Consider the following 16,796-nt stretch of genomic DNA (forward strand, 5'->3'; position numbering starts at 1 on the left):
GGTGCTTGTTAATGCTTCTCAAGGCCTTCAGATGGGCCATTTTGTGAGGAAATGTCTTCGAGGGTTGAAACTGTTTATTTAATTTGAAATGCTGACTATTGTGACAAAATGACAGATGACAAATGAGAGAATAGACTCCCCGTGCAGTGTCTGGGAAGGTCACTCCAACATCAGGGTTAGTCAAGTTAGCAAAACGGTCCCATGAAGCTCGTCCTACATTAACTTTATTTTGACACATTTTGGAGGGAAGTTTCTCTTCTCTTACATTTGAATGTATTTTGTATTCAATGCGGTAAAACCCCTATGACGAGGTTCTGCTTTGTCAAAAGACATTATACAGTATGAGGAGTTGAGCCAGCCAGCGAGGATTCAGAAAATTAACCTTCATCTCTCACGTGACCCTCGAAGTTCAAATGGTCCAAAAACTGTAGTCCAAACTCTGTCTTAGCTGAATGTTGCTGCTGAGGACTGATAGGTGAATTTACTGCAATAATTCAACCCACATAAACAGGGAAGAGTGAGCTGTTTGTGTGTATAACACCGGCTATCTGCTAGCTAGTAACCTGTATTGATAAAACTTATTTTTAGGCATATTGTTAGAGTAGTTTGTTCGGCCATTTCTCACGTTGTCATCCACCGTCAACACCATGGACGAGAGAGCGCATTTTGAATTATAGGGCACATACTGACAGTTTTGGGACTCTAATATCTTGATTCCTCCAAATTGAACAATAATAAAATAAGCCCCTTAAACCTCTTTACAATGAATTTTTGCACTGTTTAAACACTCCTTTGAAAAACTACTTAATAGCCTGCATAGACCTGGGAAGATTTGCTAGAAAGCTTTTGGTACCACCTTAACTGCAACAACAGAAACATTTTGTTTTCGCACTTTCTTTTCGAATGATGAAAAAGAAAAGAACCCGCAAAATAACTGAATAGACAACTTCTCCCTCTGATCTCCCAGGTGCCCAGGTTGACGACAACATTCCTCGCCGGAACACCCAGCGCATCGTGGCGCCACCAGGCGGCAGGGCCAACATCACCAGCCTGGGTTAGAGCTCCGCCCCATCGGCCGCTGAGGGAGGAAATGAAGATCCGAGGATGGACGGCCAACGGGAGCTGAGAGCCGGAGAAACGTCACGCCACGGCATCTAGGAGCCGAAACCCTTCGCAGCACCCGAGCCGGGCCCCTCCGTCAGCCTCGATCTTTCACCTCCTCCTTCGCCGCCCTCCACGTTCCCACTCTCCTCCTCCCCCGAACCCTGATCCTAGAGGACACAGTTAGAAACAAAAAACGAGAAAAAAAAAGGTCTGCCTCATACGATGAAAAAAGAGAAAAAAATGAAAACACTCCTTATTTGAGCACTTTTGACTGCATTATTTAGTTTTTTTTATACCGTACTTTCTCCCTGCCATGTATCCTTTTGATGTTCGGTTCACTGTTGTTTTAATAGAGGGGTCGAGTGAGATTAAAATGGATTGATACACTTGAGAAAAGACGATCATTTTCATTGAGGATGTCCACCGTATTTTTGTCCGTTGTCCGGAATGGAGCACGGGTACAAAAACCAGTATGTCTCGCTTTTCGTAAATAAGCCAGGCGGTAGGTTGCCTGAAACTGAACAGTCTTTACAGTTGTTTTTGCGGCTGACTAGAATCTGATTTGTTCCTCAAGCTGTTGACTATCTGTGATTTATATTAAGTTGCATTTCAACTGCTTAAGTTTCCAGTGCACTGCATCTGTCAAACACTGCTCCTATCAATTTCGGATTGATTAGTCGCCGGGGAGGGACGGCCTTAAGATTTGAGAAACTGAACATCACAAGAATCTTTTATTAGGGTTATTGACTCTCTCGTTGCACTGGCTCTCATCTCATGTTTTCCCACCTGTGGCTTCGCCGAGGTGCTTAAGTCGAAAAACATCTTCCATATTTGGCAGCTGCCTTTATAGATTGTGAGTCCCGCAGAGCAGAAGGAACCTTGGCAGGTAGTAAATTGAGCTTTATGTCTCGTCCCTGAGCATTAGGGCATCGTTAAGTGTGAGAATTGAAGGAACAATTCAGGGCGGAAAGAGAAAAGCTTGTACCCACTGTCGCTTCAAATCTCAACCTTTCCTCGCCTTATTCTCTCTCGATGTCATCCCATTAGAGAGCTTTAAGAAGTGCAGCTACCTTATTTTTCCGGCTTTCTTTTTTTGTTTGTTTTTGCATTCCTGTTCATCATAAAGGTCCAAATTTCAAGTGATTGACAGCTGTCCATAACCGTCCGTCACCAAACAGTGCATTTAAAAAAACAGAATGTCTCTCCTCCTCCAAATGTGACTGTTTTATACTCATCGAACTCCCTCTTTCCTTTCTACTCTTTATGTGCCTGAACCCACAGAAGTTGTACTGATAGTTTTGGATTTTTGTTCTTGTTTTGTTATTCTTATCGAGGTAAGTGAAGGATGTAAGATAAAAAAAAAAAAAAGATGTAAGATAGCCAGGATTAACCGATTCAAAGGTGCCAGATTTTGCGCTTTCATAGGGCCTATCCTGTTGGTAGAGCCCCTGTCGAGGCGAGAAATGCTCGATATCTTGAAATGTTCTAATGTTTTAGAGTTTTTAACTTGTTGTCAAACTGCTTTTTAGTGTCATTCTGTAACTAGGTGCCTAAGGGCTGAGCACTATTGATTTACGCTTGAAAGTAGACATGAGCTAATGTACTTCTGACTAGTGTGCAGTGTTGATGTGTGAGGGATGGGACACGCACGGCGGGCTCCTGTACAGCGGCACACCTTACTGTTGTGGACGTGAAGGCGCTCCTGGCTGTGCTGAGCAATCAGATGTTGTTGCTCCTTTTTTTTTTCTTTTTTCTTTTCTTTTTTTGCATGATCTGGTTTTCGTTAAGCCAAGCAAGCGATTTCCTGTGTTAGCTGTTATGTCAGAGAGGTCTTGGCCACCATCTTTCTTCCCCTGTGACTCAACATGGAGCAACAAGCTCACGCTGACACGGACATAGCCAGGGGCCAGTTACACACATGTAGATTGAGGCTGGTCTGAAATTCCTTTGTCCGACGAAGACCATACCCTGCAGAGACCTACTTGTGCTGTAGGAGCACATGAGCGATAGCTTTAGCTTTAGTTAGCTATTGGATACATCCGAAGTCTGGCTTGAAATGAGAATTAAAGGTGCAATATGTTTGTAGAATTTTAGTTGAAAAACATTCACATAATAACTGAAATTGTCAACAGAATGTTGAAGAAAAAACAAATTTGACACTGTGTATTGTGTTGGAGAGATATCTACAGAAGTTAGCATGCTAACCATCTGTCCCTGGCCCGTCTCGGTAGCTGCACGGCTAATTGAGCTAACTGGATAACGGTAGCTACAGTAAGTCAGCAGTCAGAGGTTACTCTGGTGATATGCTTCCACCTGTTTGTCTTGGGTATGAATTTGAGGAGAAGCCAGTTCTTACATATTGCACCTTTAAAGGCATGATATGTAACATTTCCGCATTAAAAATGTCTAAAAAAAAACCCCAACTAGACTTATGTCAGTTTCATTGAGTTGTTCACTTACATTTTCCCAAATATTTCCTACAATGTCAAAACCCTGAGAAATCTATGATTCAGGAAACCCCAGATGACACAGCACAGAACAAGGAAGGAAATGGGTGCTAGCTAGCTACGAGGACAACAACTCCCACGATCCCCTGCATCTTTCGTCATTGTTTTGGTCGAGACAACCTGAGCAGTAAAAATGACACACTGTGCTTGTAATATGAAGCGTGTCTTTATGCAGCTGGCCCCTGACTCACTCTCTCACACACACGTATACATACCTACATTTACACCTCTGTGACTGTGCTTTCAACCTCTGATCTGGCCGGAGTCCTACAGAGGGTGAAGTCTGTCTGCGTTACAAATGGCGTGTCTATTTAAAGCATCCCGAGCAGGGGAGATGCAACAAATGCACGTCTCTGAAGCATGAAGACCAGATAGCGCTGGGAAATGGATACTCGGCAGCCCACACGTCACACGGCAAGGGTGTGTGGGAAATCACCCCCGTCTGTCTGACCGGTAAACATTGCCCTGATACTTATAGCCTGTCCCCGATCCCCTCTCGCCTTCACTGCCACCGCACTGAAGGCGCCGTCGCAACTCGGCTCTCGTGAGAGGAATAGTGGAGTGTGTTCCCGCTTGTCCTCGCAGTTCGTCCGTATCCGTCTTCCTCCACTCCTTTCATTCCTCCCTCCCTCCCTCTCTCCCCGGGCCTCATTTGTTGTTTCTGGCTGTTGCCCCTGGCGACAGACCCCTCCACTCTCACAGGGTTCTGCCTTTTTTGTTTGTCATGGCAACCCGTCCTGACCTGGTGCTATTAGTACAGCTTTGCGCCTGCCTGCACACACACACACACACACACACACATGCAGACACACGTTTTTATAATTATTCTGTGACAGTGCTGCACCACTTCAACTCAAATTCTGTGCTGAGTTGCTTGGAATCCAGACCCCGTTGCCGCTTGAAAAGAATCTATTAAGAGTTGAAAGCACACTACAGAGTATAGTCGAGACACACACACACACTCACACACACTCTCTCAGACATCAAACAGCCGTTGCCGTGATGCAGCACCCACGCCTGAGGAATTGACTAGGATATTAAAAAGCAGCTGTCAGCGCTGGCACCCTCGCCGTGTCCCATGCCTCCTCGATTGACACACACTGAAAACACACACTTATACTCCTTTAATGCTCTGTCAGCTTGGATGCTTTTCTATGCCATATTATGCTAATGATATATGAGTGACATGTATGTACGCAACGTGCTGCAGACCGAGAGGAGCTTCCCCTCCGTTCTGAGGTTGTTGAACACCTTCTTGCTCCCGAACCCTTTCGCCCCCACCCCACCCCACCCCCATCACCCCCACACCTCTCTCTGTAAGCCTCTCCCCCTTTGTGAAAGTGAAACTGTGTGATGGTATTTGTCTTGGTGGCTGTGGGGTTTCTGGGATGCTTGCTCACTATGGAAAAAGTGTCAAATCCCGTGGATGGTAATGTTAAAAAAAAAAAAAAACACACACAAAAAAAAAACAAAAGAAAACACAAGGACTTCAAAGAATTAAAAAAATGAGGAAAAAAAGGAACAAAACGTCTGTTTGTCTTCTTTTTCCCTCCGACATGTTTTATGTAAGGCGCTGTCTGTGAGTCATTAAATGAAAGAAGGAAACAAGCACACAAATAAAAACAGGAAAACAATCTGACAGCTACACTTGCAAGGAATTTTTGTACTGAGCTACCTCAAACAAACGAAAAAAACCCCCAAAAAACTGCCACTTTGGGAAAATAACTTTTTGTGTGGTTTGGTTCTGATGCTAGACGGTGTCAACACAGAGACAAACAGGATGAAGGAATCGCATCTGGCAAAGGTTTTGGCCGGTGACATCACGCTCGAATGGGACCACTCACATGTTGAAGGACATGCTATAGAGTTCAGACGTCTGCCTCGTGTATTTGTACAAAGCGGCTCTTTGAACAGCGAGCCCTCAATCTGAACTGAGTCATAATTCTTTCTGACTGTGACAGTGTTTGCACTTGATCTCCACTTTCTGACTGAGAACACCGTAGTAAACACAGATGTCGTATAGTAGTTTTTCTTCGTGGTTGAAAGCCTACTGACAGCCACAGAAGCAAACATGACAGGACAAGCCTGGAGCACACAGGGTACGTGGATCCAAAACTGAACTTATGAACAGCACTGACACAGTCTTAAAGTCTTAGTGTGCTTCAGACGAAGCAGGTCGATGCGATATCCACCCCTGTGAGACAAACTCCAACAAGAGTAGAAACTACTTGATATTGCACAAACACTTGTCACGACGCTCACTTTTATCTTGATGTTCAGCCAACTTGCTTCAATCGATGGCGTGCATATGACACCTCTTTAAAATTCGAAATTGCGAGCAGAACAGACGCCAAGGTCCAACTTTCTGTGCAGGTGACTTTAATCGTTCCCCGTTAAGTGGTGTGCAAAACAGCTGTGTCCAAGCATCCCACATGAAAAAATGCCAGAGGACGTATGATAAAAAGACAGAGCGTAGGGAAGAATAGGACAAACAAATACAGGACTCTCACCGAGGACACTGGTGAGGGTGACACCAAAAGTCAACATCTGATATTTTCAAATGTGCATCTGTAAGTTAACAAGGTGAAACATAAACCATCAAATCTGACCAAGTAAAGTCAACCGTTAAAGTGGTGTATTTGACTGAGGTTATGCATGTCATGTAAGTTGATAAAACTTAATTTACATATTCTAACCCAAAGCACGATCTTTCAACAAACCGAACCAAATTGTGACTTTCATGTGTTAATTTTTCTCACCCATCACCCACACACAAAAAAACCCTGTTGATTACCTCAAAATGTACGGCACACTAATCATTTTAATCTGCTAAACCATTAAAGATTGTGAAAGTTAATATGTAATCGTCTGCTGCACTTGGTTACTCTGAGGTTATCGTTTTCTGCAGGTTCTTTTTTTTAAAATTTAAAGTCACTTTATCACCTTTTTTTTTTTTTTTTTTTTTTTTTTTTTTGCTTTTAGAGTAAAGTCAACTTTGCCAACTGCGAACCTGCACTTTTGCAATTTGAAAGGGTAAATTTGTGCTATTTGTGCGCAGGTTGACGCGACCTGGTGACAGGGATGGTTTCTTTGAAGGATGTTCAAACTCTGTCTTCTTTGACACCCACGCACGCCTCTGCTGCGTGAGGCAGTCAGAGGGTTTTCAAACACTGTCAGACGATACAATGAGCACTCTGCCTGAAGCGCTCCGAGGCCTTGATTTTTGATCTGAACGGTTTGAAATGGCAACAGAGACTTCACTCAGATCTGGAAAATAACTGAATCAAATGTGTCATGTAGTAATTACAAAAATTACATAATCAACAAGGGCACTATGTAGTTTTGTAGTTTTTATGTTTACAGTATCATGGGGTGCAAGCTGTAATTAGGGGAAAATAAGGTCCTCAGATCACTGTTTGATGCAAAAAGGTGGCAGGGTCCGCCACATATAAACAAAGTAAAACAGTATGAAACTGTGTTGTCCTTTAAAGGTCAGTTTGTTAATGCTGTTTATTCAGTCATAGAAACAAAGATCAGACAGTGAAGATCTTTCTCTTCTGATTCTAATTTCTTCCCCAAAACTCTAAAGTGCTCCTTCAGATTGAACACTGTGATGGTGGGCAGCCTCCACCTCTGAAGACGCTGTCAAAGTCAGACCGCGCTGTCCTGACCCCGGCGAGGCGTCTGAGACCTTCTGTGTGCTGTTAAGTGTGTTTTCCCCTCGACAGCCTCGGACATTAAGGTTAGGTGAGGTGACCCGGAAACGTGAAGTTTGCGTTTGGGTGTGAATGTGTTTGCCTTTCTGTCTGTTAGCCCCTGTGACAGACAGGCCTCATGCTCGGTGCATGCTGGGACACTCTCCAGCCTGACCGAATAACCAGGTCACATAAAACACTGGTCAGTCGACAGCCCCCTCCAGCAGGGTGGTGACGTCACAAACACCATGGACCACTGTGTTACTGCATACTGCATGCAGCAAATCAGCACCGGGAGGGGAGTCATTAAATATTGGCCCACTAGGTGGCAGTGCTGCCATCTTATTAACTCGCCGCTCCCCGCCTCCTCTGCCACCCTCTTGTGGGATCTCCTTATTGTTTCAGCAGTGAGTCTGCCTGTAGCACATCTTCCACTCCTATTATCATAAATCACTCATATTAGTGCATTTACCGTCCTAAGAGTAAAACACATCGACTTTGAAAAATACGTCAGTCGCAGTAACGTTCGCGTTAGGACAGATACAAAATTAGCCACAATTAAAAATGTGGTAACCATCCACAGACCTGCCGGGGCCCCCGCTCCCGAGAGCTTTCAAGTAGAAAAACACACAATTTCCTGAACTGCAGTGGATTAAAACTATTTCCAACATTAAAGCGTTTCTTCGACATCAGAGGCGCTTTCATGTTCGCTCCTCTGAGGCACATGGGGGGGGGTGTGAGACGAGATGACAAAATATACACTGAACATAACAACAGATTTAAAAAGAGGAGGTGTGAATTGTATTTTCATCTCGTTTGGGGTTTTGGGGTTTTAAATCGTGGCTTGCAGTTTAAAAGGCAAAAGGTCGAAGGCCAAACTCCAGTTCACCTGCATGTCCGTCAGGAGACGTTAGTCTTATTGAAGAAATGATTCAATCTGTGGTGCAGTTTGATGCTCTGAGCGTGTGGTGCACAGTGTGTCACCGAGGTGGCCCCTCTTGTTTACGGTGATGGCAAACAGAGCCCTCTGGTGGGCCTCCGTGTCTGTTAGGGGTGACACAGCGTGGGGGAGGCGAGAGCTGTAAGGTGAATCATTTTTTCCACGCTCACTGTTTCTATCATCTGAACGGTTTCAATCCGTCTGTCCACTTTCTATCCGCACTTATCCTGGTCATGGGTGGCTGAAGCCAGTCTCGAGCAGGGATACTGCCTGCTCAGCTCAGCCAGACAGCACCGGTCCAGCATTCATACTTTACAGCTATGGACATTTTAAAGCCTCCGATTCACCTGAGCTATATGTCTCAGGAGGAGCCCCCGCAGACCCCAGGGGAGAACAGTCCCCGAACACAGAGGCAGCACTCGGGTCTGATAAGGGCGTGACACAGGGGCCGTGAACTGCTATCATACGAAGGTTAACGTCATGGAGAGACTGCGGTCAGGGTTGGAGGGAGAGGGGGCCCCCCCTCAGAAAAGATCTATGGTTCGTGTTCGATGGGAGAGGTGCTTCAGAGACATTTCACCTGTCAGCTTAGATTTGCGGCTGTTCCGAAAGATTCCCGCGGTGCTTTCACTCCGGAGCAAAATGAAAAAAAAAGAAAAAAACATCTTCAACCACTCGAACAGCATTATCCACTTCTTTTTCTGCTCGGTGTGCTCTAAATAAAAAAAAAAAAAAAAAAAAAAAAACTCATGTCAGTGCCAAAATGCGGCTTGAGTCCCCTGGGTGGCAAGTTTTCCATTGATTTATGTCGTGTCATGTCATCGTCTGTAACCGCTTTATCCCTTTTTTCATAGGGGTCGTGGGGGGGTTTGTTGCTGGAGCCGATCCCAGCTGTCTCCAGGCGAAGGCGGGGTGCACCCTGGACAAGTCGCCAGCTCATCGCGGTGCCCTCAGGAGCACTTTGGGGTTCAGTGTCTTGCTCAAGGACGCTTCAAAAATGCAGCTCAGCTCAGCTCTTTGACTTTGACTCCCCCCACCCCCAAATAACAAGTCTGCTCGGATTGGTCGGCTCGCACACACACGCCTGAGCCAGCACTGCTAACAACACACTAGCGGCTAGGAATTTATTATACAAACGAGCGACGCTGGGACCACTGACGAGGCGTTTCAGGCCCAGACTTTGTTCACTTTCAAGACCTTGCACAGGCACATGAGCACTTTAGAAAACACTAATGGAAAGGGAGAAAACATAAAAGCATGACAGGTTTTCTCTAAGTATCCACAGACAACCTTGAGTTTTTGTGGTCCATCTGCATCGTTTCATAGCATTAAGTACATCAGCGTCAGTGTTTTTCTTCTTTGTCCTCAGATAAATCGCTAACTATTTCGACGCGGTCTGGAGGTTGACATGAGATTTACACACACTGTCATCTCAGCGTTTTCCTTTTTTGAGTGGACCACCTAAGCTGCTCCGACTCCACGTGCGCCGTGACCAGACAAGTGCGTCGACCTTTGGACAAGTGTGCTGACCTTTTTAAAGCTCAGCCTGGCTTTTAGAGGCCCTGATCATGGCTCACGCTCAAAATGGAACTTCAATACAGCCTCATTTTCACCTCCACAATCTTTTATGATAAGACCGTCACTGCGGTACACCTACGAGTCCATCATTTAGCTCGCTCACTGTGAAATAATGTTATTGAAAATTTGACAGCCACAGAATTTGAGGCAAAAAAAAAAAAAAAAAAAGAAATGAAGAGAGATTTCATGCAAATAGCTGAAATGTGAAGGGTATTTTGATGAAATCAAGAGCAACTTGAATAAACCGGGAGACGGATCTGCGTGTGCTGGATGGCAGCTGACAGTCTTTAAAACAAATGTTCAGTGACATGAGTGTAAAATGCAGGAGATTTGAGTCTTTTCTGATTAACTTGTATTCACGGCTGTCAACGTTCAAATCACGCATTTCCAGCCCATACACACACAATGGGCTTTAATAACTCCAAATGCCAGCACTGAAAGGTGCTAATTAATTTCATTATTTCAACAGTGAATGCGCGGAGTCCTTTGTTTAATCCTTTTGTCTTGTTTTTATTTATCACACTTTTATTGTTATTATCATAATCTGCTCCCAAGTAACACAGAAATGGGGAAAAGCCGGGGAGAGCTCAATTTTGCTTGAGCCTCTGCAAAACCATCTTGCCTCGCTGAGAGGTATTGATCGGGGAAAAAAAAAAAAAAGAAACAAAAAAAAAATCGTGTTTGTATTCCTGTTCAGTCGTCGATCTGGCGCCGAGCCTGCAGATTCACCGCCTGCCTCGCTGTCAATGGAACAGCTGCAGGACTCATTCTTCTCTCACATCTTCAAGGACCCATACACAAACGCCGGGGTAGTAACTATTCTGAATGATTAGAGCTCAGCTCAGGTTGGAGTCTGGAGGAGCTCCGCAAGGAATAACCCACTGTCACCAAACGCAACAGATCAATTATAATAATGAAGGTTGCATATTGAAACAAGCAAGTCAGTGTTATTCCTATCCCAGAGTTAGCGGTTCGCTACTTTCCTCTTCGATGGGATTTTTTGGGGAATTTAATGCTTTGGGAAGACAACCTGTCGCAACCTAAACAGGATAATGTGATCATACCTTAGCCTTCATATTTATACAGTTGCTACTTCAGCATATTTAGCATGTATTTAGCTAAATCCCTGCTGGGAAAAACAGCATAGACCAGCACCAAAACACAACATACGCTGGCCTTGCTGATGACCAGTGTATGTTGTGTTTTGGTGCTGGTCTATTCTGTTTTTTCAAGCAGGGATATGTTAGAGTTGCACCATATCCCCCCCAAAAGCTAGCTATAGCAATGCTTTTGGATTTATCTCTATCAACAAACTGTTGTTTAATAAACCACACGTGTAGTTCAGCTTGATTGGTTGTTTGAAGAGCTTAACTTGCCCCCGAACAGTGTATCACTTTAGCTAACACTATGCTGGCTTGTATATACGTCCAACTGCTGAAGGAAGTAGTCCAAAAACCCAGAAATCAGTTAGCATGTTTGCACTTCCCGTTCCCTCTTCTAAAAGTCAGTGTATTTTCTTTTGTTAAACGACTTAAACAAGATCTGCAGTTAAAACAACTTGTAAATATTTTGATGTTCGGTTCTAAGTTTCTAAGTTTTCATGTCATATACTGAACGGAGACTCACTACTCTGTCTTTAGGAGTGTAGCTGCAAACTTTTCTAACTTTAATTTTACAACTTAGATGTATGAATTTATAGAAAAGTGTGCAGAGTAGTCCTATAGTATGGTAGCATGCGACTGCAACGTAGTTTGTTTATAACCTAGCATTAGCTCTTTACTCCTGGTGATTTCATTTACACTTCAAAAATCATAAAGGTGGTGCTCATGTGTGAAGATTATCTTGCTGAACAAATCATGTAAGTAGAACAAACTAAGAAACTGTGAAACAAACTATAAGCGTATTATCTGCACAAGGGAACCAGGGCGATGCTAACGTCCAGGTTAGCTCACACGAAGTAGTGAGCTAACCTGGTTAAGTCATTACATAATTCTTATCAAAATTCAAATGTTGGTATCACTGGCTGATAATGCCAACATATAATTCCCAAGATGAAAGTCTGTTGCCTGTTAATGGCCCACAAAAAAGTCAGGAGTTGTTTGTGTTCATTTATGTCCTTTAACAATTATGTATGCAGCTGCCGTCCAACCCATCAAACTGAGTAAATATTCAAATCTGCTGTAAAAGAAGAACATTTAAAAAAAAGAATAATAAAAAAAACCCCATTTGGCCTTTGTCCAAAACTTCATAAGCACCAGGACTGAATAATTCAGCGACCATAAAATAAAAACAACCTTGTCCAATTTAATTCCTGCTGGCAGAAAATGAATTCATTCACTCTGGTGTTACAACATATCATCTTAACGTTCAATGAGACAAAAAAAATAATTAAAGTAAACAACACTGTGGGGATTTTTCTTTCTTTCTTTCTTTTTTTTTTTTTTGGCCAACTTCAATGGCTGACGCCGACGCCAGGAGCTGCATTCACACATCGGCTGCTCCATTTGGCACATTTGTGCAAACATCATTGCAGACACACATGCACACACACACACTCACACACCTGCGTCATGGCGTTTACACCTGAACACATTTTCGCACACGAGAGAGTTTCATTAAGCCATTATGCGGTGGGTGGCGCGCTTACAAAAACTTTTTCTTCACTTTTCTCCCGCTCTCGCAGGCTGGCAGCCGGCGCGATCCGAGCACTTCTGAGGGAGTCAATAAAACTTCAAAAATTGCTGCACAGTCACTTGGAAGACGGCGAGAAAAGAGAGAGTGTGTATGAGAGAGAGAGAGGGGGGACTCAGAGGAAGTTTCAGGGACGTCTTCCAGCCTGACACACAACACGAACCACATCTCAGGCTCTGCAAATAATGAGGCCGCTTCCGCTTCCAGATGAAGCCGCGATTCCTCGCCGGCCGCTGTGCTCGTAGCTGGCAACGTCGTTATTAATCATGATCTTGAAATCATCGCGTCGCTAAGTCAACTCATTAAGCTGAGCGGCACGCACTTGTCTTCAAGTGATGGCGACCTGGATCCATTCATCACAACATTGTTTGCTTTCTTTATGACAGCAGCTGCAACCCCGTTCGAATCCTGTGCTGCTTTTTCTTTTCTTTTCTTTTTTAATTGAGAAGAGCTGCACGTTTAATCGCAAGCTGATGCATTTATTTCCATAAATAATACCTGAACTGATGGCAGACACAACGCCACTTGACTACACCTCACTCCCACACACAAAAGCTATCCAAACAGGTGCACACACACACACACACACACACACACACACAGTGAGCAAGCAGTGGTTTGATGAGTCTCCCCTGTAGTGCTGATACTGCGCTATGAGTCATTAGTTTTCAAGGTTTGTGTTTTTGCTTGTGCTCACCAGGCAGCATCTTGCTTTCCAAAGCTGTGCATTCTAGCAAACGCAGGAAGGAGCAAAGACTGGGACTGCGTGCGCAGACTTGACATTCAAGCATCAGAAAGAGGAAGAAAATTAAGTTGTTTTTTTTTTTTCGTGTTTATACTTTCGGAAAGAAAATTACTCCAAGAGTACGGGAAAATGTGACGCAGGCCCGAGTGTGAAGTGCCGCTGTGTTTCCCTTTAGTCATGCTGCTCTAATGGACAGCCCACACGTCTAATTCTGCTACTTGTCGCCTAACGCAGTGTAACACGCCGTGAGCTGCGTGTTTATGAGCTATCGCAGGCAGTTTAGTGGCCACACTAATCTAAACAGTCGGAGGTTGTTGTTATCCTCGCCAACTGTCGCGTAATGCCACTCCTCCGACGCAGAGCGAAGGCAGCTCTCCTCACGGCCCAACCCTAGGTGGCCGTGAGGCGACGAATCATTTGTCTTCTAGGAAGTTCCGTCAACAAGCCTGCACCTCTCTGATAAGCTCCCGCAGGTATTCATCACCGTTATGATGTCTGTAGGGTGCCTTTAATCCCAACGCAGCAAAGGAAAACAGCTCCGAAGGAAGCAGAGGATTAATAGCTAAGAAGAGGAAGTTGTTAAGAAAAAAAAAAAAAGATAAGGCGCCTGAAACGTGGTCATCAATGCTCGAGACGTGTTTTTTAATGAAACGCTCACGTTATCTTGACACGTGGCGTTTGTGTAGTGATTTTGCGTGATTCGCTGGGCTTTATTCGGCTAATTAATGGAATCACTTAATTCCATTGAAGACAGAGTGGGCTGACACATCGTGGACTCCCATGAGGTACAGTGCAATCCAGTGCAATCGCCTTTGTGAAGCTTTCACTCCAGATTTGAATTCACAGTCAGCGGTGTTAATGAGGGTCGGCGTGTGTACTGGCATATGTCATGATAATGTTACAGCCTTTTGTTTAAGGTGACTCAGAAACCTCTGTAGCCTCGGTTGCGCGGTGATTTAACTGATTCAAAGTTAATTACCTTTTATCGAAATGTCAGGGTTTTTTTATATTTGTCCACCTCCTGTACATCACAAAGGTAGCCACCCACGCTGGGACTTTGTGAACCGAGCACAATAACCCGACTGTCATTTCCCTCCATCAAAAGGCAGCAACATGAAATTCAGCCTCGGATACTAACCAAAAAAGATTTGCAAGAACATTTTCTTTGACTGTTTCTCATCTGAGTATGCATAATTTGAAAAGGGTATGTCTCCACTTATATCCATCCAACTATCCATGGCAACAGTGTGGTGAAAACTGATGCAGCCACTGGTAGCTCCTTCAAGTTTTCCAACAAACAAATCCAACAGCACCGGAGAGCAAAGTGCAGATTTGAGATAGAGAGCAGCAGACTTTCAGACCATCACTTCCCTTGTTGTTGATAACATTGAGCCACTAAATGTGGAAGTGGCTGCCAGTTTCTTGTAGCTCACTCGAGCCGACGGCGTAAATGCTAGTCGACGTTGCTAATGCTAGCTAACATCACTAAGGCCAGCCAACTTTAAAGTGCTGCAAACTCCAGCCAACTTTTTACATTAGGGCAGTACAGCATGTTGGATGCATACTTTAGAGCTCGGCAAACAAACTGGCAGCTACTAAACTACACTGACCCAGCATGGATAGGCTACCACATGGTACCAAAGACAATTCTTACAGAGAGGTCATCAAAACAATCATTTAGGGATGGACGAACGTTGCAAAATCACTGATTCAAAATCACCAGAATGTTTTCAAGGAAAAGAGATGATTTATTCTGCACCTTTTGTCCAAACTCTGTAGAATTAAAACAAAAAGATGAAAACAATCTGACCTTTAAGGCTGCTTCTGGATGATGTCCAGTCACAGAACAGAATGAAACTAGAACAGAAGTGGAAAGTGTTGTGCACACATTATCACAAAGACCTTGCTCAAGCTGTAGGGGCCATTTTTGCTGAGGTGACAGAGCACAGGACTTCGGCGCAGAAGAAGCAGCAGAATAGAGCTGAAACGATTCGATTACAAAAAATGGTCGAAGCCAAATCTCTGCCTCGAGGCTTTGTTTAATTCCTATCACCTGCGTTGTGTGGCCTGCTGAGCTCAGGGATCATTTTTCCACGCAGACTGTTATTGATATTTATAACACACACCACTACATTCAGAGTTGGCACGATGGCAGAGAGCATGTCCAAAGTTTGGGATCATTCACAATTAAAGAAGAAGATAAAGTGCAGTGTGTCCACTGCGAAGCAGAACTGGCGTACCACAACAGCACGTCAACAATGATTCAACATCTGAACTGAAAGCATCCAGCTGTTAACACCAGCTCACCGAGCGTCGCCGACACAAGCTAATGTAAACATTGATGTTAGCTAATTTAACGCAGCCTAGCATCGCTAGTTAGAACGTGTGGTATGTGTAGAGGCTGTAGCCTGATGTTGGTATGACCAGATATCATGTTAAGATGTGGAAACTAATTTGTGTTAAATTTCAAGAGAATAATAGCCTACACCACATAACTCCTTTACACACACACACACACACACACACACACACACACACACACACACACCCTCATCTCGTCTCTCTCACTCTCACTCTCCCTCACAAACACACACCCTTACTCCTGTTGTTGGGTGTCCACCACACCATATAGGCCTACTCCAGACATTGTTAGTAGGTTACTTGGTGGTAATGGTTAATGCTGCAGATGGCCCGAGGAGCTGACTCAGGTCCTTGGGCCATTTGAAGGATCGACAGAGTTTCTGAGTTGGGAACAGTATGTAACTCTCTCTGATCTTGCACAGCTGGTGCAAAACCTCAAGAAGTCAACACTAAACTCAGCATTTGAAACTGCATCAGCAAGGGCATTCCTGACTGCTGCATTGGACCCAAGGTTTAGGAAACTGAAGTTCCTGCCTGCTGAGGAGGCGTTTAAGGTCCAAAGTACAATTCAGTCCATGGCACTAGCTCTCAAATAGGAAGCAAGACAGTTCAATTAAAGAGAAAATGAAGCCACCACCACATTAGAAGACCATTCATCTACAAAAGATGGATAATTTATCAACAGTATTATGGAATCATCATCAGGCATGAGCAGCTGAGTCAAGCGGGAGGTCTTGCAGTATTTTAGAGAACATCCTCTCCTCCAAGAAGGAGAATCCACTGCCATGGTGGAAAACAAATGCAGCACAATATCCAACCTTGGCAATCCCAGCAACATCGAGACCCTCGGAGTGTTTGTTCTCTGCTGCTGGGAACATTGCCTCAAAGTGTAGGGCAAGCCTTCGTTCTGAGCATGTCCATATGTTGACTTTGTGTTGACCCCCCCCCCCCACCCCCACACACACACACAGCCCTATGTACCTCATCTAGGTTCCTTTTGTACCGTTTGTTTTGTGATTACAGCTACTAAGGCAAAATGTCCTGGAATTCTTATTTATATTTATTTGTACACACATTTATTTTTCTCTTTTGTTATTTTTTGTTTATTCTTACAGTTTTATTCATTCTTTTTTCTCAGATGGGTTGCAGCAGGAGATACAATCCTTATTCTCGTT

General features: G+C 44.1%; 1 protein-coding gene across 3 annotated transcripts in view; it reads left to right on the forward strand.

Annotated features, from left to right (window-relative positions):
* dpysl2b (dihydropyrimidinase like 2b) overlaps positions 1-4,048 on the forward strand; it is a 32,394-nt gene extending 28,346 nt beyond the window's left edge. For all 3 annotated transcript variants that reach the window (XM_037117319.1, XM_037117321.1, XM_037117320.1), the window contains one exon: positions 968-4,048. In XM_037117319.1, coding sequence (XP_036973214.1) covers positions 968-1,059 — 92 coding nt within the window. In that variant the 3' untranslated portion in view covers positions 1,060-4,048. The remainder of the gene's footprint in view (positions 1-967) is intronic.
* Positions 4,049-16,796: the final 12,748 nt, after the last annotated feature.

Source organism: Acanthopagrus latus, chromosome 12, assembly GCF_904848185.1.
Source record: "Acanthopagrus latus isolate v.2019 chromosome 12, fAcaLat1.1, whole genome shotgun sequence".
In the NCBI taxonomy this organism is placed as follows: domain Eukaryota; kingdom Metazoa; phylum Chordata; class Actinopteri; order Spariformes; family Sparidae; genus Acanthopagrus; species Acanthopagrus latus.